Source organism: Gekko japonicus, unplaced genomic scaffold (assembly GCF_001447785.1).
Source record: "Gekko japonicus isolate JY-2015 unplaced genomic scaffold, Gekko_japonicus_V1.1 scaffold199, whole genome shotgun sequence".
NCBI lineage: Eukaryota > Metazoa > Chordata > Lepidosauria > Squamata > Gekkonidae > Gekko > Gekko japonicus.
Window position 1 is genome coordinate 206,624 of NW_015168657.1, and position 25,586 is coordinate 232,209.

Here is a 25,586-nt window from a genome sequence, read left to right on the forward strand (position 1 = left end):
GCAACACCTATTCATCTTATTAATTTTCACAGTCAGATATTTGATTGATCAAGATGGGTAGCCATATTTGGGTTAGGGTTAGGGTCTGTAGCAGTAGAAAAGAGCAAGAGTCACGTAGCACCTTAAAGACTAACAAAATTTATGGAACGCTATGAGCTTTTGTGAGTCAGTGCTCACTTCTTCAGATATTTGACTGGTATATGGTGTTCTGCAATTCAAGATCTAGCCAAGTTCTTGGAAACTGCATACGTATCTTTGCGGGATTCTTGCTATTCTAAGCAACACTGTCTTCTGGAGCTGAGTTGGTGATATGCTCAATGCCCAGAATGTCCAAGTGTTTCTTGAGATTTCTAGGCACTGCTCCAAGGGCTCCCATGACAACTGGCATGATGGTAAACTTCTTCTCCCAGAGATCTTGGTATTTCTTAATCTTCTCCTGTTCTTTCTTTTTTATTTTGCTATCTCCTGGGATTGTAATGTCAGTGATCCAAACCCTGTTCCTCATTTTTTTTCCTATTGTGATATCAGGAGTGTTATGCTCCAGGTGTTTATCTGTTTACATTCAAAAGTCCCAAGGAATCTTTCTTCCATCATTCTCCATGATATTTTCTGGTGTGTACTGCCATGAATTTCTGGCTGATGGTAAGCCATACTTCTTGCAAAAATTCCAGTGGAACATATCTGCAACTCCATCATGATGTTCTTTATGGTCAATTTGAGCAATTTTACTGCAGGAACTAACCATGTGGTTGAGTGTTTCATCCTTTATTTTGAAAAGTCAACATTTGCTGTCATCACTGGTCTTCTGAATCTTGGCTTTCATACTGTTCAAGTGCCTGCTCATGTGCAATTAGAATGAGTCCTTCCATTTCTTTCTTCAAGTGCCCATTTTGGAGCCACAGCTTTTCCTTCCAGTTGTCAAAGTGAGTTCTGATTGCAGTTTTTTTGTAAACTTCTTTGGTTTCTGTAATCTTAAATAAGTCTGCCTTGTATACTTCAACTAGAAGCTTCTCTTTGCTTTTCTTGATATATCATTCAGTGCTCATTGTTCTTCTTCTTTGATTGTATATTTACCTGAGATTCTTTCACAGTAATGTAAATGTATTTTATACTGTTTTGTAAGGTATACATCATTTTTCAAAAGAAGACTTGTGTCGAAACGGCAGAACATTGCCGAGATCACCGTCTACACTTGCATTTGATATGTTATGCAAATATTGTACACTCTTTTATATGAAATCTTTTTGATTAATATTTCAAATGTATTAGCGCAAACTTCTGCACAGTTTTTTTGTTACTACTTCGGTCTGTTTCCAATCAGTGCCAGCTGTGTAACTTGGAACTGGGACTGCCCACATGTTAATTGCCTTTACCATGTTACCTCAGTTTAATTTTGTTCGCATTATCTTTTAAACTCTTTGGTAGTACTTGGTTGTATTTTTCTTAACAAGGGTATGTTTGATGTTGTCAGCTTAAGATACTTGCATTTTTCTTCAGAGTCCAGTGTTTTGATGTTGTTGTTTGGCATCTTGATTTCTTTTTGTTCAGTGATCTTTCCTCTATTCAGTGCTAATGCTGCACATTTGTTAAGGCCAAATTTCATTGCTATATCTTCACTGAATATTCAAACTGTATTTAGTAAAGAATCAATCTCTGAGGATGACTTTCTGTATATTTTTAAGTCATCCATATACAATAAGTGTGAAATCTTTGGGTCTGTCTTTGAAAGCTGGTATCCTAAGTCTATGGCTGTTGAGAATGATGGTGAGTGATATTAGGGCAATGACAAAGAGCAATGGTGATAGTGAATCTCCTTGGAAAATTCCTTGTTTGATATTCCAGTTTCTTCTCCATTCACTATCAACCTGGTGTTCTGTTTACTCGTAGCATTTTTGATAACCATTATTACAGTTTTGCTGATCCCTACCATTTCTAGTGTTTTCAGGATCCATGTAAGAGACTAAATCGAGTACCTTCTTGTAATCAATCCAAGCAACATTCAGGTTGGCTTTCCACCTTTTACTATTTTGTAATACCATTTTATCAATCAGTAACTGATCTTTAGTGCCTCAGGATTTTTGAAAAATTTCTTTTTATTCATGTGGTAAAATTGAATTGAGCTGTAGATATTCTTGAATGGAATTGGCTAGTTTAAAAGTTGTTGGGAGGCAAGTGATAGGATGGAAGTTGCTTTGCACTCTTCCTTTCTCTTTGTTCTTCAGAACGAGAAATATCTTGCCAGTTGTTATCCAATCTTTTGCTTTGGAATGGAGCACATCATTAAGCTGTTGCACCAGTCATGGATGAAGACTTGTCAGCTTTTTAAGCCAATACCCATGTACTTTATCTCTTTTGGGCACTGTCCAGTTTTTCAGTTTCTTCAGTTGCTTTTGCAGGCTTTCCAGAGTTATTGTAAGATCTTCCATTTGCTTTCCTTTCAGTTTGTGTGATCCAGGTGACTTTTTAAATTGTATTCTTATGAGTTTTCCCAGAGTTCTTTCCAGAAGGTCATTGTCGGGGGGGGGGGGGGTTTGTGTGTTTTTTGATCTGGTTTTACTTCTACTTTTTCATCTCCCTCTAGTGATTTGGAGAACTCTCTTTGGTTAGTCTGGAATTGTAAGTTTTGTCTGTATTGCTGTATCCTACTGTTGTACTTCTTGATTGTCTTGAATATTGCAACAAATCTTTGTTTGATTTCTTCTGCAAATTGGGCTGTTGTTTTTACATCTAACTGATATTGCTTCCTGAAGTTTGCTTTTCTTCTTTCATAGTAGAATTTCCTCTGTTTTAATTCCTTTAAAGAGCTTAAGTCTGAATAGCATTTGTTGATTTTTTTCCCACTAATCTCATTTGCTGGTGTGTTTTTGCCTTAAAATCCTTAACTGCCCTTTTCTTGATATCCATTCCTAGTTCTCTTGTTATTACAACTGCCACAGTTTACATCAACTGGTTGGTTTCAATTATTTTTGTTGTAGGAATTGTTTCAATTGCTGCATTGATGTTTTCAGTGAGTCTTGCAAGTTCTTTCTTTTATGTTGTTCTGAGCACAGGTTATCTTTGTCTTCTTTGCTGTTAATATGCTCTAAGATTTTTGCCTTTAGTTCTTCCTGTACAGAAGTGAGCTTATGATGTACTGTGGACTTTCAAGAGCACGGATGGTAATGAACCTTTGTTTGTGATGGATTTTGGTCAGTTCATGGTTCACGGACTGAAGTTTGTGAACTGCAGCCTGGCCACCAATCTCCATGATCTTTTATGGGGGTTTGTAGGGAGTTTGTTGGGGTTCATGGGAAGCAAAAAGCTTCCCTGCTTTTTCCTCCCCATGAAAGCTGTCAAAACAGCTGAACAGCAGGAGCAGGCTGTTTAAACCACTGCTTTCTGCTCTCCACAGTTTTCTCTGGGGAGCAAAAAGCAGTGATTTAAATGTCTCCGACCCATTTAAACCAAACAGTTCAGTGATGGTCCACTTCCACCCTATGGAGAAGACCTCTGTTGTGTAATTAGCTTGGCCAAGATTGGAGCCTATCAGACATGGAAATATTTAAATAGTTCTATTGGAATCTTGTCCTTTCATGGTGCCTTGCCAGAGAAAACAGAAGCAAACAAACCTTTGATCTCAGAAATCAATACAGAGAGTGATTAAAGTATGGAATTCACTACCAGAGAATGTAGCGATGGTCACAGGAATAAACCACTTTAAAAGGGAATTACACTGATTCATGGAGGATAGATCTATCAGTGGCTACTAGCCATAATGACTGAGGGGAACTTCCACATTCAGAGTCAGTAAACCTCTGAATCCCAGAGCCAGGAGGCAACATCAGGGGAAGGTCTAGGCCTCTGTGCTCTTTTGTTGGCTGTCCAGAGGAACTGATTAGCCACTGTGTGAGACAGGAGGCTGAACTCGATGAACCACTGGTTTGATCCAGCAGGGCTCTTATGTTCTTATGAAGCCACTGGTGCAGGATAGATTAATCACTAGGAAGATCCTGCTTGGGGGTCACATTAGCAGAAGTAAAGACTTAAGTGTGAAGGCCAGTCTTTGGACAAGACCTGGGCCTCCATCAGAGTGGAGACTTTACCCAGGCCCATGGAAACCAGGTCACAGAACTGGGATTCTCTCTTTTCTAAGTTAGCCAGACTCAGCTCCTGCCATTGAAGTTTGGAAAAACCATACTTCTTTTTCTTTAAGAATGTCTTGTAGGCTGACTTCAGAGATATGAGAGTAGTGAGGCTTCACTTACATGGTTATGCACCTGTTGTACACAGTGAATAAGCTCCTTCGTAGCAACTCTGGACTCCTGATCAAACCAACCTGCAGCAGGATGTATTTTGGATTTTAAAAGTCTGTCACTAGAAAGGAGAAGACTGAGCTGGCAGACAATTCCCTCAAAAAACTTCAGGGTATCCAAACTGTCCCTCAGTGTTTCTGGGTGCAAAGACTGAAAGACACAGTCCTCCAGGATTTGTACAATATTTGAATACAAGCAAATGCAGCATGTGATTATTTTTGCTCCCTGTTGGACCCCTTCCAGAAGGTCCTGCAATTTATTAAGAAGAATTGCATCTGGGAAGCCAAACAGCACACCTAAAAGACAGTGATCACTCTCAGCCCAGTTTCCTGCCTCAAAACTGTTGAAGTCTTGTAATAATGATGATGGGGCTAAGATGTCGTCTATTGTACTAGTGCCCCTGGTAGATATATATTATATATGTATAGATGCTGTGAAAGAAGCCATGCATGGTACCATGGAGGCAATATAGATGATGAGAGGGAAGTATATATAGGAACTTCACGCCAGATTAATTGAAAACTTACCCTGGGATGACCTAACCTACAGAGCAACTTGGTTACTTATGTGCATCAAGGCACCAAAAGAATCAATGCCAGTCCTCTCATTAAAGTCTTTACATAAAATAATTTTAGAGTTGGAACATGGGAGTCAAGTTGATGCAGGGTGATGGACAGATTGGCCCAGATGCTATCCTGACATGGAAACTTGGAGATTTTACATGTGGGGACCCACAAGAAATGTGCAGGAATGGCTACTGTATTCCTCCTACCTCTGCTTCTTCCCCCCTCCCCCTACTACTCCTGGATCCCCGGGAGAAAACAACTGCAATGGCGATCACTGAGACTGGAAATCCCAACTTATTGTTTTGTTCCCCCAAATGTCCTTCAGTAGATTATTTTCAGGCACCAAAACAGAAAGTTCTCTGCAATGGTAGCAGATAATTTATACCATAGCAGGGGCCCCCTCATTACTATAGTACAATGGTTAGTTTGCTTTTGCTTGGGTCCAAGATGCTAGGCATCAGTAAACTGCATTACAGATACTACACTTGACAAATAATCAACTTCAGGCTTTGCAATAACAATTGTTCTTGCTCTTTTAAATGTGGCACTGACTTGCTCAAATAGGCACCATGGAGAGTAGTAAGTACAACTTCATTAATTTCCCACCAATCACTATGTATTAAGAAATGGTTATTCATATATCACAAGTGGGGACCTGCCAGAAACTCTCCCATCCCCCCACCTCTGCTTCTTCCCCTCCCCCCTACTTCTCTCACACTCTTTTTCTTTTCTGCCACCACTTTTCTTACTCTCTCCCCCTTCCATGCCTGTCACTTCCTTTCTACCCCACCCCATCACTCTTTCTGCCCCTGTCACTCTCCCGGCCTCCTACCTATTTCTCCTGCCCCCACAGCAGCAGTGATGATGTTACCTCTGGGTGATGTTATTGTGGTGGGACTCTTTGGTGGCGGGGCTCCCCCACCAGCCAGCTGGCTGGCAGGGGATTGGGCCCATCAGGGCGTTGGCAACCCTAATGAAAAGTCTTGGAGGAGCAATATTAGCCCTCATATCACACTTCAGTTGCTCATACTGTGTGACCAAAAGTTGGCTTAATCATTAAGTGTTTACTAATTTATGTTAAATAATCTTAAAAATATGCCTCAGACAGAATCATTTGGGGAAAAACAGGGCCAAGAATTAGATAGCTAGTTGATAAACCATAATCTCTGACTTTTTAGGATTTATTAGTTGGGTTTTTTTAAAGCACCGTAATTCACTTAATCCATTATGTTAATAATAAATTTCTGAAAAATGCTGCCTGGTGTCTCTGGAGAACATAGACAATAGAATTTTTCTATACTGGGAAACAGGGAGAATGAACGGATTGCAAATCCTTGTGCTGTTTATTGTTCTGCCAATATGTATCACATAATATTAAAATATATGCAGGCATGCTTATGGATTTTATTTGTGCGCAAAGGAATCAGCTTCTTGAACTCACTCAGACTCAATAGTCTCATTTACCATTGGACCTGTTGAAAATCTCTTGAGAATTAAAATTCTCATTAAGTCCACTGGAAAGCAGAATTTAATCAAATATATTCTAAAGCTTACTGTTAGAAATATGCAACTATAAATTGAATTTCTGTTACTAGCTGGCACAGCTCTTTGGTGGCTGCTAAAGTCTTTTTTATTTATTATACCATGAATGCAAAACAGATAAAATTAAATTCAACATCATCAGTAGCTCCAATCTCAAAGCACTACTTACCAGTGAAACTTTTCCGCAGTAACCACAAAAACGCCATCATGTGTCATCATTCCCAGTCTTAAGGAAGCAAGCGGGCGATCTAAACCTGGGTCTTGCAAACCCTACTCTGAAGCTCTGATCATTATACTACACTGACTTTCATGGGGTGGCTGCTGTTGAGCAGTAGCAAGCAGCCAGGCCTAGTTGAATCAAGGTAGGTGGTATCAAGTCCAGAGGGTCCTGCTAGGCCTAGAGTTGCCAGCCTCCAGATGGGACTTAGATACCCCCCAGAATTACAACTGAACTTCAGATGACAGATCTGTCCCCCTGGAAAAAATGTGTGGACTTTGTGGCATTATATCCAGCTAAGGCCTCTCCCCTCCTCAAACTCTGCACTCTTCAGACTTCACCACAAAATCTCCAGGAGTTTTCCAACCTGGAGCAACCAGTCCCAGGCCTGGCTCCAAACCCCTGCTATTTAGCCATTCATACTGCAGTGGAATCCTTCCCAATCCCAGGTCCAGGTCTGCTTTTTGCTTCCTCCCCCCCTCTCTCGCTGTCAGTCAGTCTATCTTAACTGTTCATATATCCCTGTGGAGGCCATTTCAAAATGTATTTGCGGGGGGGGGGGATTCAATCTTCCCTGAGTTGTTTTTCTTTTAACTTTTTGGGTTTTCTACAGACCTATGGAGTCCCCGGAGTCTGTAGAAAAGCCTGTTGGTGGAGATTGTGCCTCCTATCTGTGGAAATAAATATCCGTACACAGAGGGGACTATTGAGAATTAGATATATAGATATGTGTATCAGCCTTGCCATTGACAGAAACAAAGATTACTAAGCCCCCACGGGTGTGGCCTTTACTGTGGGTTTTAACAGCTGGGACAAAAAGTATGTGATACCCCTGGAGGGCTGGATTCCTGAGACCAGGTTTTCTGTATGTGCAGAATGTCATATTTTTGCAGAAATAAGAAAAATTCTGAGTCATGGAATTTATAACCCCATCTCATAAGGATCCAAGAAAGCAAATACAATTGTCAGTTTGATCTTTCTCTTCTGATACTATTACTATCATTCCCCAGTTTTCTCATCAATGGAGACCCAGTGTGTCTTACAACATTGTTCTCTCTTCCATTTTACCTGTGAGGTAGGTTAGGCTGAGAGTGATTGTGTGAGTGGTTCAAGATGACCCATAGCAAAGTGAGGATTTGAACCTGGGCATCCAGATCCTAGTCTAATACTGTAACCACTGCACTACACTGGCTCTTATTTGATGAACTTCCTCATTCCAAACTCTGAGAGAAAGGAATGAAACCAGGGAAAACAAGTAAGGTCCACTTTTTAAAAATGGGCCAGTATATCTGTGATTTCCTTTGAAGGAACACTGTTCTTAATATATGGATCATGCAGCTTGGCTTTGCAAATATATTTAAATCCCTCTTTTAAGCTACTAATAATACTTAATGAAAGTTTTATGAGCAAAGTACATTTTAAAGTAAATTTTCATATCCATTTTTATTTGAAAAAGCACATTGAGGAGCAAATGTATTCACACCAGAATGAGGTAATTTAGGAGAGTCACAAAAGAAAAGGAGAAAATCCTTCAGCAGCTGCCTACCGAAATAATAAAGAGACATTGATTAAGCAAGATGACCAATGGGGATGAAATTCCAGCGCTTAATTCAGCATGAAGGTCTTCATTTGAAACAGAAAGAATTGCCTATATGTTAACTTAAGCTTACTGTACTGTGTGGAAGGCACAAAGCTAGTGTGGCTTTAAAGGGCAGCATTATATAGCACAAAGATATTACCAAGCTTGATTGACAATGGAGGGTTGTGTGGGGAAAGCATCATGAGGCAAAGCAGAGGGTTTTGTCATTTGCATAATCCATAGGCTATGGTATGGCCATGGTAGTATATGCTTTGCTACTGCAGAGGCTGCAAGGTTTACAAATACAGTTTTATGTAGGTGTTGTTACCTTCAGGTTTTTAAAATGTTGAGACCATTTCAAAACTCAAATGGGGATAGAGATATTCTGAAGCATAATATACTTGGCCCATGCTTTTTGGTCAGTGTTTGAGAGCTGCTTGTAGGGTTATCAGCAGGCCTGGGGAAAATGTCCCTTTAAAAGAGGCTTAATTAGGTATTATTTATTAGGTGTTATTACCTCTATACCATGAAAAGCTTCAGCTTCCCATTTCAACACATTGAGCCTATATTAAAGGGGCAGAATATTTTTTCCTCCAAGCATGTGGGCAGCCCTGGCTGCTTCTAACATCACATGTCTCTGCACTGTGTCTCAGAAACATGTAGGAAAGCAAGAAGAAAGGGGCCAATATTACATAGTTTTACAGTGTTTGAAATACTGTGCTGCAAACAGAAGTTTACAACTTGTAAAGCTCCAGAGATACTTATCAGAGTTCAAACTCTTATGATAGTTATAAGCAATGACTATGCCCCTGTAATTTATTTATTTACATAATTTATCCTTTCTCCCAATTGGAACCCAATGTGGCTTACAACACTCTCCCCTTCTCTATTTTATTCTCATAACAACCCTGTGAGGTAGGTTAGCCTGTGTGTCAGTGACTGGCCCAAGGTTACCCAGCAAGCTTTCATGGTAGTGCCGATTTGAGCCTGGGTCTTCCAGATTCTAGTCCAACACTCTAACCACTGTACCATACTAATCGTCCTAAGGCTAGTCTATTTCTGTTCTCCCCTCTTCCTGCCCTCCTCTTTGTTCCATACTTCCTCCATTTAATTCTCTTAAAACCATCACCTTGTACTGCCAGATTGTGCATTCCCCTTATTCATGCAGAGGCATACTCACTCACATGCTGTTTTCTGGGTAAATCGTTGTTAACTAACCATTATTCAAGAAATGATACAAAACTCTTGTTGGTACTGCTCCTGTTATTGATGTTCACAAGTAATCAGATGCATAAGTGAACATAAATGAGAGGGGCTTCAAGAAAGCCATTCTTGGTTGCTTGAGTGCCCAGTTCATGTCATAAACATACCTGTGTTTGTATTGTGGTGCCATGAGATCACTAAAATGATGGAGATTATCAAAGAAAGGCCATCGGATAAAATTATCTAAGACAGGGGTCTCCAACCTTTTTGAGCCTGCAGGCACCTTTGGAATTCTGACATAGGGTGGTGGGCACAATCACAAAATGGTGGCCACAAGAGGTGGAGCAGTTTACAAAATGGCTATCACAAGTGAAGCCAACCACAGAGTGTCAGGAAGCAAGGTGACATATAACTGTAATGGTACCTCTTTAACAGTTCAGATAGAAGCTCTGTTTAATAGGATGTCTTTTAATCCGCACAACCAATCAGAAGCCCTGCTGGGCAAAAACCCCACCAACTTTGGACTTGGTGGGCATCAGGAAAGGTGTCAGATTCCATGGTCCCCACGGGCACTGTATTAGGGACTCCTGATGTATGTTGTTCCCCAATTCTCTCCTTCCCCCTGTATCCTTTATAAGGGGTGACTCTGCTATTGATTGTGAGCAGCAAATTCAAGTGTTATAGTAAATGCACCCGACTGCTAACCCCCCAATAACAAGCATAAATTAATATGTCTGATATAACGAGTTACTCAACCCTGGATTCTGCAACAGAATAACTGGAACCCAATGATCCAAAACTATGGGATGTATGCAGTGACACTTCTCAAACAGGTAATCAGTACATGTGTTAATGCAAAGTGAGTAAGCAAAGTTCAAAATTCATAAGATGAGCTTCTGCGATTTGATCCTGCTTTGGAATTTCAGGCTCTTCAAAGGGCATGTTACTAAATCAGAACTGCATATAGAAATCATTTGACTGGATTCAGAGCACTGCCAGGGCTCATGCTAGGAGCTTGTGCTAAGCCAGTGGAGTGTTTGACTTTATTTATCTTCCAATATCTGTTCTCCATGCTAAGCCATAAACCACTTTTTAAATTTCCATTATTTCAAGAGTAGTTTGTTATGGCATTCGTGGGACTGCCGCCATAGAGGAAAAAATAATCTAGTGTAGCTATCTCATGTACACTTAACATGAATTCAGTGGGAGTTACTACTAAGTAAACAGTATCAAGTTACACAACCCCTCTTGGGCTCACAGAACCAGTTTTCCATTCTTTGGATCTTGGGCACAGAATCTTGATACAGAGTTAAACCTGTAGGCAAGCATAGGAAGAAGCTGAGTTTGATAGATTCACCAATCTGTGTGAGCAAAGAAGAATAAAATCATAGCTAGGGATGGGCATAAACCTGAAAAGGGCAGTTCAGTTCAGGGCTTTGGGCGGTCCGCAAACTGAACCTCAAACCAAATGGGCTCCACACAAACCAAACCGGTCTGACAAGTTCAGTTCCTCCTTTCTCCAGGCTGCGACTTCCTTTCCACCTTTCTCCCAGCCATGGTTGGTCAGAGCCAAGAGAAAGGGGGGGATCTACCTTTTGGTTGACAGTTGAGGCAAGGAATAGAAAATCTTGAACAGTTTCCATTTCTTCTTCATCATCATCATCATCAAGTTAATTCCCCTGTAGTCATTACATTTGTCTTCTTGATGTTTGACTGTAATCCTGCGTTGGCACTTTCTGCTTTAACCTTTAGCGATAGTCATTTCAAGTCTTCACTGTTTTCTGCCACTAATGTGGTATCATCTGCACATCTCAAATTGTCACGTTCCTTCCATTGATTTTCACTCCACCTTCATATAAATCTAATCCAGTTTCCCTATGATATGTTCTGCATACATATTGAAGAGAAAGGGAGATAAAAAGCATTCTTGCCTGACCCTTTTTGCCAATGGAAACCATTCTATTCCTGCATATTCTGTCTTAACAGTGGCTTCTTGTCTGGAGTGTAGGTTGCACATCAAAACAATCAGATGCTGTGGCACACCCATTTCTTTTAATGCCAACCATAGCTTTTCATGATCCACACAGTCAAAAGCTTTGCTGTAATCTATGAAAAAGCTGGTTTTCTTCTGAAATTCTCTCATATGCTCCAGTAACCAATGTAAATTTTCAATAAGTTTTCTAGCTCCTTTTCCTTTTCTGAATACAGCTGGAACATTTGGCATTTCTCATTCCATATATGGTAACAGTCGTTGTAGTGAGATATTGAGCATCACTGTACCTGCATGAGAAATTAATGTAGTGGTCCAATAGGTGCTACAGTCCTTGACATCTCCTTTTTTTGGAACTGAAATGTTAATTGCGCATTTCCAGTCTGTGGGCCATTGTTTTGTTTTCCATATTTGTTGACACAATCTCATTAAGATTTTAATGGACTCTGTGGCTTGGAAGAGTTCTGTTGATATCCCATCTACTCCTGGTGATTTGTTTTTTCCAGTTGCCCTCAGTGCAGCTCTCACTTCACTTTCTAAAACGGTCTTCAAAAGATTCTTCTTGGAAGGAATCTGTCATCCTTTCATCTCTTTTGTATAGTTCTTCAGTGTATTGTTCCCATCTTTTATTTTATTTTGTCCTGTTCAATTAATTTATTTCCATGTTGATCTTTCAGCATGCCTAACCATGCTTTAAGTTTCCCTTTGATTCCTTGGATCTTGTGGAACAGATCTCTTGTTCTTCCCTTTTTGTTGTTCTGTTTCTTTACACTGGTTATTGTACTAGTTCTCTTTGTCTCTATGTGTGAGTTGCTTAAATGTTGGATTTAGGCTTTTGAGTTTATTTCTCTCACCTTGTACTTTTGCTTCTCATCTGTCTTTAGCGATTTTGAGAGTTTCATCAGTTATCCATTGAGATTTTCCTTTTCTGCAGGAATAATCTGGCACATTTTTCCTTGATAATATCTCTGGTTTCAACCCATAGTTCTTCTGGTTCATGTTCACTTGAACTTACTAATGCAAATCTGTTCTTTACATGGTTTTAAACTCTTCAGGAATGTTGCTTAGATTGTATTTTGGAATTATGACTGTTTTATTAGAAATTATTCTAATTTTCGATATTAACATTCATAATGTATTGTACTTCAATCATTATTTCCGTTAGTATGATACTTGTAAGCTCCTTTTGAAGTCAATTTGCCACTGAAAAGTTGGGTTAAAATAAAAATAAATAAGCATTCACCAATTGTTCCATCAAGGATTGAATGTTCATTGAGCATCCAAGAGAATTCCCGTGAGTACAGACTTACTGCTGCGTTAGCAAAGAGGTCGTTCTAGGCAACTATACCAGTAACTCTAAACTACACAGACATGTTAAACTTTCTTATACTCTGTCATTGGTCTGTACTGTCTACCTTTCAACCAGACTCCCAATCTGTGAAGGCTGTAGAACAGCAGCCGCCATCTCATTAAATGACTCAGTCTAATAAATGAGCAAACATACCTTCTGTAGACCAAATAAATAATATATCTCACACATACATGTATTACTGTTTTTTCTATATGTAGATGCTGTTTAGCTTAATAGAAGTAAGCTAGTTTAAAGGTGTTACTGAATTCATAATAGCTTTTTGTCAAGTGTTTTCTCAGTCAAAGGATACTAATAATACAATAATACAAGGTACCATCTGAATATCAGGAAAAAAACTTTTTTTACAGTAAGAATTGTGCAGTGGTGGAATCAGCTGCCTAGGGAGGTGGTGAGCTCCCCCTCACTGGCAGTCTTTAAGCAGCAGCTGGACAAACACTTGTCAGGAATGTTCTAGGCTGATCCTGCATTGAGCTGGGGGTTGGACTAGGTGGCCTGTATGGCCCTTCCAACTCTGTGATTCTATGAACTACTGTTGTGGGGGTCTGCAGATTTTTTGGACTTTTTTGACATAGTTAAAAAAGTTGGGAACCACTGATCTACCTCCTTTCAAGGTTATTATGAAAGATGCCAGGTTAAAGACTAAAGTTGAGTCCAGTAGCACCTTAGAGACCAGCAATATTTTGGGGATTTAAGCTTTTGAGAGTCAAAGCGCCCTTCATCAGATAAAAGTAGGAAAGGAGATCTCTGAGTCCTTATATCCCAGTCAGAAGGTGGGAGGAGTGTTGCAAAGAAAAGAGTCAGGATGTGTTAAAGAGTGTAAGCTTGCATTGTTCAAAAGATGCATAATATTGAATACAGGACTGAATTATTAATTAAAATATTAATTAATTAAAATATTAATTTTGTAGCTTCCGCCCTGGCCATGGGACGGAGACGGCTCTGGTCGCCCTTACGGATGACCTCTGTAGACATCTGGACTGGGGTGGGTTGATGCAGCTGTTATTACTTGATCTGACAGCAGCATTCGACACGGTCGATTATGATCTACTGACCCACCACCTTGCTGATGTAGGAGTTCAGGGGACTGCCTTGCAATGGTTTTCCTCCTTTCTCCATGGTCAGGGGCAGAGGGTGGTGCTGGGCAAGAGGACCTCCCTGCGATACCCACTGGAATGTGGAGTGCCACAGGGGGCGATCCTCTCACCAATGATATTTAACATCTATATGTGCCCTCTTGCCCAGTTAGTCCAGAGGTATGGGCTGGGTTGCCATCAATACACAGATGACACCCAGCTCCAATGTTCCCTCTAAGCTGTGGAGTCTTGTGAGCAAAAATTCTACTTGGTGAGCTACTGGCTTTAAAGTTGTGAGCGAGCAATTTGGCTACTGCATAAACTAGTTTGCTCTGGAGCCATCCTTCCTGAGATAAGACAGAAATGTGTGAGCTGGAGGCTAAAAAACTGCGAGCTAGCTCACACTAACTCAGCTTAGAGGGAACACTGCCCAGCTCTATCTGTTATTGGAAGGCCATCCGTCCTCCACCCCTGATAATTTGGCCGAGGCTTTGGAGCTGTGGCTGGATGGTTGCGGCAGAGTCGGTTGAGGCTAAATCCATCGAAGACGGAGGGAGGGGATATGGGTATCCCACTCTGGAAGGGGCATCTTTGGTGCCAGCTGAGAAGGTGAGGAGTCTTGGAGTGACACTGGATGCCTCTCTTTCTATGGAGGCCCAGGTTACTGTAGCCGCCCAATTTGCCTTTTTCCATCTTTGGCAGATTAGGTTGCTGAAACCCTATTTCTCCCCTCAAGATTTGGCTACAGTGACCCATGCAGTGGTCACTTCCAGACGTGACTACTGTAATTCGCTCTACACAGGCTTACCCTTGAGGCTGACCCAGAAATTACAACTGGTGCAAAATGCAGTGGTGCGCCTGCTAACAGCGACGCCTAAACGGGCTCACGTGTGGCAGGTCCTCAGCCATTTGCATTGGTTACCAGTAGAGTTCCAGATCCGCTTCAAGGTGTTAGTAATAACCTTTAAAGCCTTACACGGCCTGGGACCAACATATCTGAAGGACTGCCTCTTCTCGTATATGCCCCGAAGAGCATAACGCTCTAAGGATCGACACCTCCTGGTAGTCCCTGGCTCAAAAGATGTCCGACTTGCCTCAACCAGGGCCAGGGCTTGAGATCAGGGCCCTGCAGGATTTACTTCAATTCTGCAGGGCCTGTAAGACGGAGCTGTTCCGCCAGGCCTTTGGCTGAGGCAACGGACATCCATATATGGCTTCCCTGAGGTGGTTGTCACTCTGTTAACAACTACTGGCTATTGCCAGGAACCTCCCACAACCAGGGATTTTTTTTTTGTTATCAGCTGTGACCAGCATTTTAATATTTATGAAGATGTGTTAAATTTTAATGTTATTTTATTAACAAAATTTTTGTATAAATGATGTTGTTACCCACCCTGAGCCCACTTTGGGGAAGGGTGGGCTATAAATGTGATGAAATAAATAAATATAATTTTATCCTCTTGTGTCTGAATTAGGCAATGTTTATCCCTTCTGCTTACTTTACAGAAACCTTCTGTACGTATATCCTCAGACCCTTAACTTTGCCAACCGGCAAGGATCTGCCCGGAATATTACTGTAAAAGTCCAGTTTATGTATGGAGAAGATCCAAGTAATGCAATGCCGGTATGGTGCATCACTAAGTGTGTGCGCACTTCGTTCCTTTGTGTTTGTGCATATGTGTTCCCTTTGAATTTCATTACTGTGGTGAGACTGTGGTGTTCTGATGGGGGATGCTGTGATATATATCTAGTCCCAGCAGTACATGCTGTACTTCCCTTGACCCAATCACTGCTTCTGGCAGTGCTGCAAAGCAAAAATGGAGCACTATGCTGGTTACTGGTAGCCTTCAGTGTGAACATTGGTGATATTTTGCATCCTTTTATTCTCCACCTTTTTTCATCACTGTGTGTCTGCTCGTGTGCTTGAATTTTCATGTGATTCACTTATCCACAGCCTGTGCATCAAAGAGCATAGGGGGCCTGAGCAACATATCATGCAATCTGAAAAACTGCCTCTCTGTCCAAACATCCTTCTGCCTGTTTTTTATATGCTCTTTTCAGACCAATTTGTGTAATACTTCTGCAGAACACTCAATAGAAATAAAGGCTTTAATCTTCATTTTGGCATTACAGAATTAAAACATTACTTGGGCTAGGGGGCCTTACTGATTTACATTCCAAAGAACATAGCTTAAAAATGTTTTGTTTACTTTTACAGGTTATCTTTGGAAAATCCAGCTGTGCTGAATTTTCAAAGGAAGCCTACACAGCTGTTGTGTATCATAACAGGTAAAATGCAGAAAATGTTTTAAAAGGAACATCTGACATCACAGGGCATTATATCCACAAAACCATACATCATATTAAAGAATATTGCATCTTTATAGGTTGCCTTTTTGTTTTGTTTCTGGATTAGTTTTTTTTAACTACTCCTTTAGCCTACTGCTCCCTACTTTTGAGTGGCAGCACATCTGATATTCTTTAACATGAGATTATGGGGATTGAACCTGGACTATTCTACATGCAGGGCAGTTGCTTTGGCTCTAACCTGTCAAATTGGAGTCTGAGCTGCAATAGATTTAGTCAACTTCACTTTACTCTAGACTTCTCATCATTGAAATATATACATGGCCTGGAAAAATATTTTAGATCCCTTATACAAATTCTTTTTTCACCACAAGGTGAATTAAGAGTTGAATAAAAGTTTCAGATTTGTAGGTGTCAGTATATAATTTCCAGAATCCTGGGATGTTTTTCAGGCCTTCTATTTGGGGAATAGTTTGCTGGTGGAATTTAGTAATTGGAAGTAGTGACATGGCCATCTATTTATTTATACTTAGGGGACTGCAGGGGAAGCCAACATAGAGTTTTCCTATTTTAGCCTTGCAGTAAATCTGTGAGGCTGAGATAGTAACTGGTTCATAGTGGCTGGGCAGCAATTTGAGTCCAGGTCTCCTGGATTCACCACCACCACCACATGACCCATTCTCACAATGTACCATGTGAGAACCCACCATAAAAATGTATATGGTGGAAGTCCATAACATATGCAAGACACATCAGGTAAATTGGCCTGGCAATGTATGTGCCAAACTATTGGGAGGGATAGTCCATAGGTTTAGTGCAATGTGGAGTAGTAATATATAGTGCCTTCTAATTAAGTTTCATAAATTGCTGGACATTCAAATCTTGGAGCACCCAGTGCGTGACTGATACGACAGTACCTGGGGGGACCTGTAAACAGTGTAACAGTGAGATTAGGGAGCATAGAACAGGCAGACACAAGTACTGATCATAAAGAGGGTTTCCCCCCCATTATTTTGAGGATGTTCACATTTAACAAACGTGGAATAATAAAGCATATTAGGAAGAGAAACAAAGCAGTCAAATGTCTTTATGCACACCTGATTACTTCTATTTGTATCGTTAAACAGGTCGCCTGATTTTCATGAAGAAATCAAGATTAAACTCCCTGCCACATTAACTGATCACCACCACCTGCTTTTCACTTTTTATCATGTCAGTTGCCAGCAAAAACAAAACACTCCGCTCGAGACTCCTGTTGGATACACGGTAAAAACACCAACCCAAAATGATTCCTTTTTATATATAACTCAGATTTCGTTCATATAGAGAAGAGGGGAGGAGATAACAGATCAGATTTCATTTTTATGTTAGCTTTATTTCGAGTATTTTAAGGCTTCCAGAGCACATTTTGTAATAATGCTTCATGTGGCAGAATCTTGGTTCCATCAATGCTACTGGGAGTTTAAGCTTAAGTGATGACCAGTGCATTCCTACACAAATTCATACCCTTCTAAGCACATTGGGTTTAGAATGGTGTAACTTTGGATTGTTCTTGCAGCATGAAAATACATCGCTTTGATCTTTATTATGGCTTTTGTTATGGAAGACTAGGCCTTTCTATTCAACACCAGCTGAGTAATTCTGCTGCTTTCCATCTTTGGACGCTTGTTTCCCCCTCCCGTGTGACCTCATTTTTAAAAGTCATTTAAAAATGGGACATGTTTCTGTCTGAACCATCACTAAGCCCATGTATCCTTGCATTTTGATCTTTCAGCTTTTATTATGCTTTGCCCTTGGCTTTTAGATCAGACTGATTTTCACACTGGATGATCCGGAAACACCTTGTGTATTTAATGTGTACAAATAAAACTTTTTGTGTTTTCTTTCCTATTAAAGTGGATACCAATGCTCCAGAATGGACGGTTGAAGACTGGCCAGTTCTGCCTTCCTGTTTCATTGGAGAAGCCACCGCAGGCGTATTCTGTGCTTTCTCCAGAGGTCATTTATTCATTATATTAAGATTTACTTAGTAAATACAGATGTCTAGAACAGACAGGTTGCATATTTTGATACCAAGCTTTAAAAGAGGTTCATATAATGCACAATTAATTTAACTTTATTTGTTAGAAGAATCTTTGCTGCATAGAGTAGCATGTTGTCTGCTTTGTCAGTGTTGTGATACACACACATAAGTGGTTTTATTGTTTATTGTTTTGTTGTCAGGTGCCCCTGCCAGGAATGAAGTGGGTAGATAATCATAAAGGAGTTTTTAATGTAGAAATAGTCGCTGTATCAACCATTCACACACAGGTATGTATTAACAGTATTTCCTTTAAGCAGCAAGAGCTAGAGCTGATATGAATAGTGAAATTTCTCATGCAACCTATTTGTGTATTTTCTTAGAAGAATTTTTATTTAATAAATATCTTTTTTACATATTAGTCAATGCATACATTTTAAAAATGATACAGCTAAGCATATTTTATTGGGATTTTTTGTGCATACAGGACCCTTTCCTTGACAAATTCTTTGCACTTGTTCATGCTCTGGATGAACACATGTTCCCTGTGCGGATAGGTGACATGAGAATTATGGAAAACAACTTGGAAAATGAATTAAAGAGCAGCATTTCAGCATTAAGTTCTTCTCAGCTGGAACCTGTGGTGCGATTTCTCCATCTCCTGCTTGACAAACTGATTCTTTTGGTTGTAAGACCTCCTATTATAGCAGGCCAAATAGGTATTTTACTGACATTTGTTTTGAAAATTAGAGTTTGAATCATACCTTCCCTGATGCATTTTATTCAGCTGTATTTTAAATGTTATTGATTATGCTTTAATTGTGGAACTGCAGGTCAACATTTTAGTATTCACTCTTTAATTTGAGAAGGGGACAGTACATATTTGAGGGAACGGATAAATGGAGCATGATTAGAAATGTACTAGTTCCAGCCAGATATTAAATGCCTTTTTCTTCCACCAAAGTATGAGTGAGTTAGCTAACTCTTGGAACAGCTTGAGAAAAACAGTGTATGTCAAGCAAGTTTGGTGTAATGGTTAAGTGTGCGGACTCTAATCTGGGCGAACTGGGTTTGATTCCCCACTCCTCCACTTGCACTTGCTGGATGGCCTGGGATCCATTAGAAGTTTAGCAGCATATCTGAGCCTGAACATATTGAGATCAGTGTCCTATTTGAATGAATTGTATTATCTTTCATGACTTGTTGTTAAGCTCTTTAAGAGCAAGGGAGCTTTAGTACCACTCTAATATTCCTGAGGAAGATCCAATTTTGAAACGTTGTTATATAATCCGGAGACAACGTTGATGATGTATCTTTGATGATGTATCTTTGTTCTAGGATTTTCTTATGATTTGTAGGAATTTAGACTGTAATACACAGGAAGTATTTTTTGCAAGTCTTGTTGACTGCTTGATTTGTGGGTCAGACTTTCATGACTGTTTTCTTTATACTTGTTCTCTGACCTTGGGCAAGCCATAGTTCTGGCACAGCTGTTCTTGAAAAAGAGCAGTTTCTGTCAGAGCTCTCTCAGCCCCACCTACCACACAGGGTGTCTGTTGTGGGGAGGGGAAGGGAAAGGAGTTTGTAAGCCACTGAGACTCCTTTGGGTAGTGAAGGGTGGGGTATAAATCCAATCTCTTCTTCTTCTTCAAAACCTTTCCACAAGTATGTCTCACATGTTTGGATATGGTAAGAATAAAGTAAAGGTACAGTTTTAATTGTGACTTTCTCATGTAGGATATCAAAATATTGTTTCTCACCTAATTCTGTGTTGAAACAGATAACCTCTTGGATATATATTGTTCACTGTCATTGAAATTCTTGTTCAAATGATCCCAATCTTGACCTATTCTATAGATATATTTCAAGGGAAATTCATGCCAGATTAGTTATTCTTATTTTTAAAAAGATAGATCTGTTGTTCTTTTTTAAAATGGCTTGTCAGGTTTATAAAATGTGGTCTGATGTTACTGATTGAGAGCATGTTTACTAGCTTTTATTGTAAAGGCGTTCTGTCTAAATATCTTGCAATTTTATGTAATGCATTTTATATTTGTTGTTTGCATGTTTGGCTTAAGACCTCGGGTCAATGAAGCTAATAAATGAAATGGAAATGGTTATTCTTATTTTTAAAAAGATAGATCTGTTGTTCTTTTTTAAAATGGCTTGTCAGGTTGCCTAGTGCCAAACTTTTCATTTTATTCCTTTTCAGTTAATCTGGGTCAAGCATCTTTTGAAGCCATGGCATCTATTGTAAACAGACTACACAAAAACCTAGACAGCAATCAGGACCAGCACGGCAGAAACAACCTGCTCACTTCATATATTTACTATGTTTTTCGCCTACCAAACACCTCTCCCAATTCACCATCACCAGGTATTTTAACTTTTAAAACATTACTTCATTGAGAAACTGGAACAGAAGGGCCTGGTTTCAGGAGTTCATCCAGGGTTTGCTAAGATTCAGCGCATGAAGTTTTTTAGTAATATAAGGAAAATAGTAGAGTGCTGCTCCTGAGAATATATCCTCAGGGTTTTTTCCTCACCACAGAGAGTGCAGCCATATTGACTTAGGGAAGGGATAGGTGAAAGTTAGACAAAGGCAATTCCAGTACCTGCCTTTGTTGAAAGTTGCTACTTCAAGAAAGTGCTACCTTTAAAGGATTAGAGTACCGTAATTTACGGATACTGGTGAGAAGTGGTAATGAATGAGGTTTCCGGTTTTGGCATTTGCCATGGCAGCCACTCTCCTGGACCTCTGGGAGACGATTGCCAGAACCAGTGGCTAGAAGAGGGTGCAATTGTCCGCATCCCCCACGGAACCCTTGTTGATGGGTTCCAAGTCATGGGGTGCTAGATGGCTTCTCCGCCAGCAATCTTGCCGGTGAAGGGGGGGCCATCCATGCCTCAATGGTCCTGCCGCAGAGTTTCCAGATGGAACTCGAAGCGCACACCGGATCAAGCGCTGGGTGATCTAGCGATTTGGCAATATAAGCGAAATGGAAATCGTCTAATAATTGAACTGTGAGTTAAGTTGAAGCAAGAACACCAAAAAGAGCTAAAGCTGCCCCGCGGGAAGCAAGGGGGGGGAGGGGATTCTCCTCCGATAAGACAGACTTAAAGCGAATTCTATCCTTAAAGCGGGGGGGTGGGCAGGCTTTCAAAGTAAAAAAGACTGAAATAAAAGACAACTAAGAACTTACCAAGCATAACTGAGAACTTTAGAGACTGATAACTTTTGACAAACAGTAAACAATTCCTCAAAAATGGCACCTCCTAGGAGGAAAGAGGAGAAGGAGAAGATAGTGAAAGCTAAGGCTTCCGGAAGTGCCAGCCCAGCGAGTGATGTGCCCAGACAGGACACAAACTCAGACCTTCAAAAGATATTAAATGAAGCACTACGCCCTCTGCTGGAACAAGTGACAGAGATAAGTCGAAAGCTGGATATACAGCAAGCTCAAATTAATGAGACTGTCAAAAAAACAGACCAAATGGATCAGCAACTTAAAGAAGTGGACATTAACATCAAAAAACTGCAAAAACAAGTGCAGACAATGGAGAAGAACGACAAACAGACAAGTCCCAACTGCTGCAGTTACAAATGGAAAAGGCAAGCTATGTCCTAAGGTTTCAGGAAATTTCTGAGGAAAAAGGGGAGAATCTCACACAGACAATGTGTTAAGCATTGGAGCAAATGGCAGATATTAAAGGAGATACTTTGCAAAACGATAGTGATACGGTCTACAGATCGTATACAGAATTTACAAGGAATAATAATCTGCCAGGAGAAGTGATGGTGAGATTCTCCAGAAGGAACGTCAGAGATAAAATTCTTAAAGCGGCTAATGGGGTTACCCTGAAAATCAAGGGCAAAGAAATAAAGGATATTCCATTTGAAATAAGGAAGAGAAGGCGTAAATATAAAGACTTGGTCGCATTTCTACAAAAGAAACAAATTGTCTTCAGATGGATTCAGCCTGAAGGACTCATCTTTAAGTTTGTGAATGGAAAAGAAAAAATTGACACTATGGATAAAGCAAGTGAATTCCTGCATCCCAGCAGAAGGAAAAGAAGAAGAAGAAAAAGACAGTCCCAAGAAGGATGGCAGAGATGGAGCAGAGCCATCTTCTGGTGAAGAATCAGACTCAAACTTGGGGGCAGTGCCCCCAAAACGAGGCTATAAATTGAGGAAGCCAAAGGAGAAAAAATGATCTGTTATTATAACTCTGAAGTTAAAAAATATGTTTAAAATAGGCTTTCTTGGGTTTTTATGAAGTCATAGTAGACGATGTTTAAGTTTGAGTGGAAGTTTAATACAAAGATGATGAACATGTTCAATGATTTTATACGAATACCTAGCTACATAAGCTTGTAATCTTGTTAAAGCAATTTGTATGACACCCACTCTTGGGTTTTTAGAGGTTTATTTCCTTTATCCCTATAGTTTGTAGACCCTCCCCTATTTTTTCATGTAGTGTTTAGTTATAGAAAATGCAATTAAAAAATCCCCTTCAGGGGGCAAAAAAAAAAAGTGGTAATGAATCACAGAGAAAAGATCTGCCAAGTGTGTCATGGAGAAAGATGCTGATATGAATGGCACTTCTCAAAGCCAGTTTTACTAGCGTAGGTGATGTTTCCTTAATTTGTATCTCACCCATTGATTTATATTGTGCACCATTGTTTTAGGCCCTGGTGGTTTGGGAGGATCAGTGCATTATGCTACTATGGCTCGTTCAGCTGTCAGACCAGCAAGCTTAAACTTGAATCGCTCAAGGAGCCTTAGTAACAGTAACCCAGATATATCTGGGACTCCAACCTCTCCTGATGATGAAGTACGGTCAATCATTGGCAGTAAGGTAAGCTTGCACTTGGGGCGGTAGGCTGATGGTAAAAATATTGTGCTCATTAAAAACTTTCTGCTGTTTTGTTCCTTGCCTTTTGAAGTAATCCTGTGGCAAACTGGATTTTGTGTCTCACTATTCCATTTTGAAAAAAATCCTGAAACCTCACTGGGTCCCAGTCTCAATTACAGATTAAAAAATGAGGGCAGGGACATCTGTGCATCCCAGTGTTTCCAGGATGTTATCATTTGTTATAAAGGATGCTCAGATGGCATCCTTAGTTGTTAGCCGGGAGTATTTCTAGGACATCATAAGGACAATAGCAGTGGAAATTGTAGGCTCTTTTCTTGTAAAATTCTGGCCTTTAATTCTTCCTTCCAGCCCAAATTATTTTATGAGTCATTTTAAAGGTATTTTACACCGTTATGTGAAAAAATTGATTGAGCAGTCATCAGTCCATTTGCATAAAAAGGCAGGGGGAAAATGGAGGTACCAAGGAATTAAGCATTTTTGAGTAAATTAAAAAAAAACTAATCTCAAACAGTGACACATGTTCTTATTAAGCATTTAAGGCATTGACATGGACAATTAGGAGTATTTAAGTATACATTTAATGGTCTTGCGAATTAAAACACTTTGACCTTTTGTGAAATGCCTAAGGGAGTGATGTGCACATGGAATTTACCTACGAGATGATAAGTTTTACGTGAACTGGTTGGCCTGGATAATTTGGCCATAAAAATGGACAGAAGCTTTCTTACTTAAACATATTCTGCTGTTTGATAAGGTGGAAGGAGTAATATTACTGCGTGGTAGAGGTATTCTGAAACTCAGGATCTTTTGATGTCAGTGATAACACTCAGTTTTGCTGCAAAAAGTAATGTTTTTGTCTACCAAAATCTAATTTTTGGCTCTGCTGTACTTCTGAAGCTTGGTAGAAAACCTTGGTACCTCAAAAAAGCCAAAAGCCAAAACAAAAACTGTTTATTGGTGTAACAATTCTTATTGCACCTGGTTTAGGAAGACTTAGTCCTGCCCCATTTCACTAAGTACGAAGTGTGGTCAAAGCTATAAGAATTTTCATGGAAACCAACTCAAATGTTATTTGAGTCAAAAGCAGAGAATTGCAGTGTCAGTATGTTATGTGTCAGTTCAGTCTCCACACCAAAAATCTGAGAATCTGCATACTTCTACCTGTACTCCAAAGCGTGAACTATGCCCATCAGGTCCCATACCCACTCACATGGGAACAATCTAATAGAAGTCATGCCTCTCCATAAGGTATAAAAAACAAACAGAAAAACACATGAAATTCATGCCCAGCTTTGGATTTCTCTGCTCCAGCTATCTCTAAACTAAATGGATATGTTAAGAAATAACACAGCAAGTTACCACACTACCAAAACCCCCCAAAACTTTACCAAATTTGGGGGGTGAATTCGGGGCAGTTAAGCTGTAAATTGAGCAGGGTATTTTGCTGGTATGTAAAATAACAGATGAAGGTAATAAATAACTAATGACACATGGTATGGTTTTTTAAAAAGGTTTAGATTTTTTTTATATAGTTTATGGTGTGCTTTTCCTTTGGGAAATGTATGAGACTCCCTAGCAGCCTTCCTTTAAAACACTGGTGAGGCAAGACCTCTTTAGCTTTAACACTTGCTGCATTCATATGTCACAACAAACCTGTTTGTTTGTCATGGCCATGAGTGCAGCTTCTTTGCCATGTTAACATTTTTCTGTGCCCTTCTGGTTTGAGCAAGCTTCGGTTCACCACAATGTCCAAATGCACGTTCTGAGGTTCTAAATCTTAGTCTAATCCCAGTTTTAAATCCTAGTTTGTGAGGAGTAAGCAGACTCCACAGTGCCAAGGCCAGTTTGGATGTCACAGTAAATTGAAGCGGGATCAAACCAAGATGTTTTGAATTGTGTCACATGGAAAAGGGAAGAGCATGTGAGCATGGCAAACAAGTGCCGGCAGCAGACAGTCAGTTTCCTTTTGACATTTGAATGTAGCCGACACAAACAGCATGGTCCGCTTGCTGCTCAGTGGGCTTTTAAAAGGCCTGTTTTTAAAAAAGCTTGGTGTAGAAAACCAACCAAATAAACACAAAGTGTCTTTTGCTGAAATCTAGTTTACAAGATTGAATTTTGCCATTGCTGAAGTTTATTTACTGTGATTGTTTTTTAAACTTCTAAGAGGTCTTTCATGTTTTTTCATAGTTATAAAATTCTCTGGTGCTTGGGTCATTTATTAATCATATGACAGGAGACCTTTGGTTGTACTATAAAATGAGAACAGGTAGCTGTAATAGTTCAAAGGGGTGTAGGAATCAAGATCTTTTAAAAAGTAATCTGGTGCCTTAGACTTTGAAAAGATACAGATTTGTACATGTGTGTAAGAATTAGATCCCCAGTATTTGTTTGAGAGGATGTGCAGGCAAGTAATGGAACAAATGATAGGGAAATATGATATCTCAAGAGAAACGGTTGATAATGCATATCTATGCGCCCCATAGATTTCTTAGGTAGGTGATCTTTGAGCATGTGTATGAAGGGGGAAGCCATTAAAATAACCCTGTAA

The 25,586-nt window shown here is 39.9% G+C and overlaps 1 protein-coding gene across 1 annotated transcript in view; it reads left to right on the forward strand.

Moving 5' to 3' along the window:
• The window catches only part of DOCK7 (dedicator of cytokinesis 7), a 163,241-nt gene that overhangs the window by 81,377 nt on the left and 56,278 nt on the right, over window positions 1-25,586 (forward strand). The window contains exons 13-20 of the mRNA XM_015415227.1: window positions 15,341-15,458; window positions 16,053-16,123; window positions 17,269-17,407; window positions 18,038-18,139; window positions 18,365-18,451; window positions 18,649-18,880; window positions 20,374-20,538; window positions 22,848-23,017. Coding sequence (XP_015270713.1) covers window positions 15,341-15,458; window positions 16,053-16,123; window positions 17,269-17,407; window positions 18,038-18,139; window positions 18,365-18,451; window positions 18,649-18,880; window positions 20,374-20,538; window positions 22,848-23,017 — 1,084 coding nt within the window. The remainder of the gene's footprint in view (window positions 1-15,340; window positions 15,459-16,052; window positions 16,124-17,268; window positions 17,408-18,037; window positions 18,140-18,364; window positions 18,452-18,648; window positions 18,881-20,373; window positions 20,539-22,847; window positions 23,018-25,586) is intronic.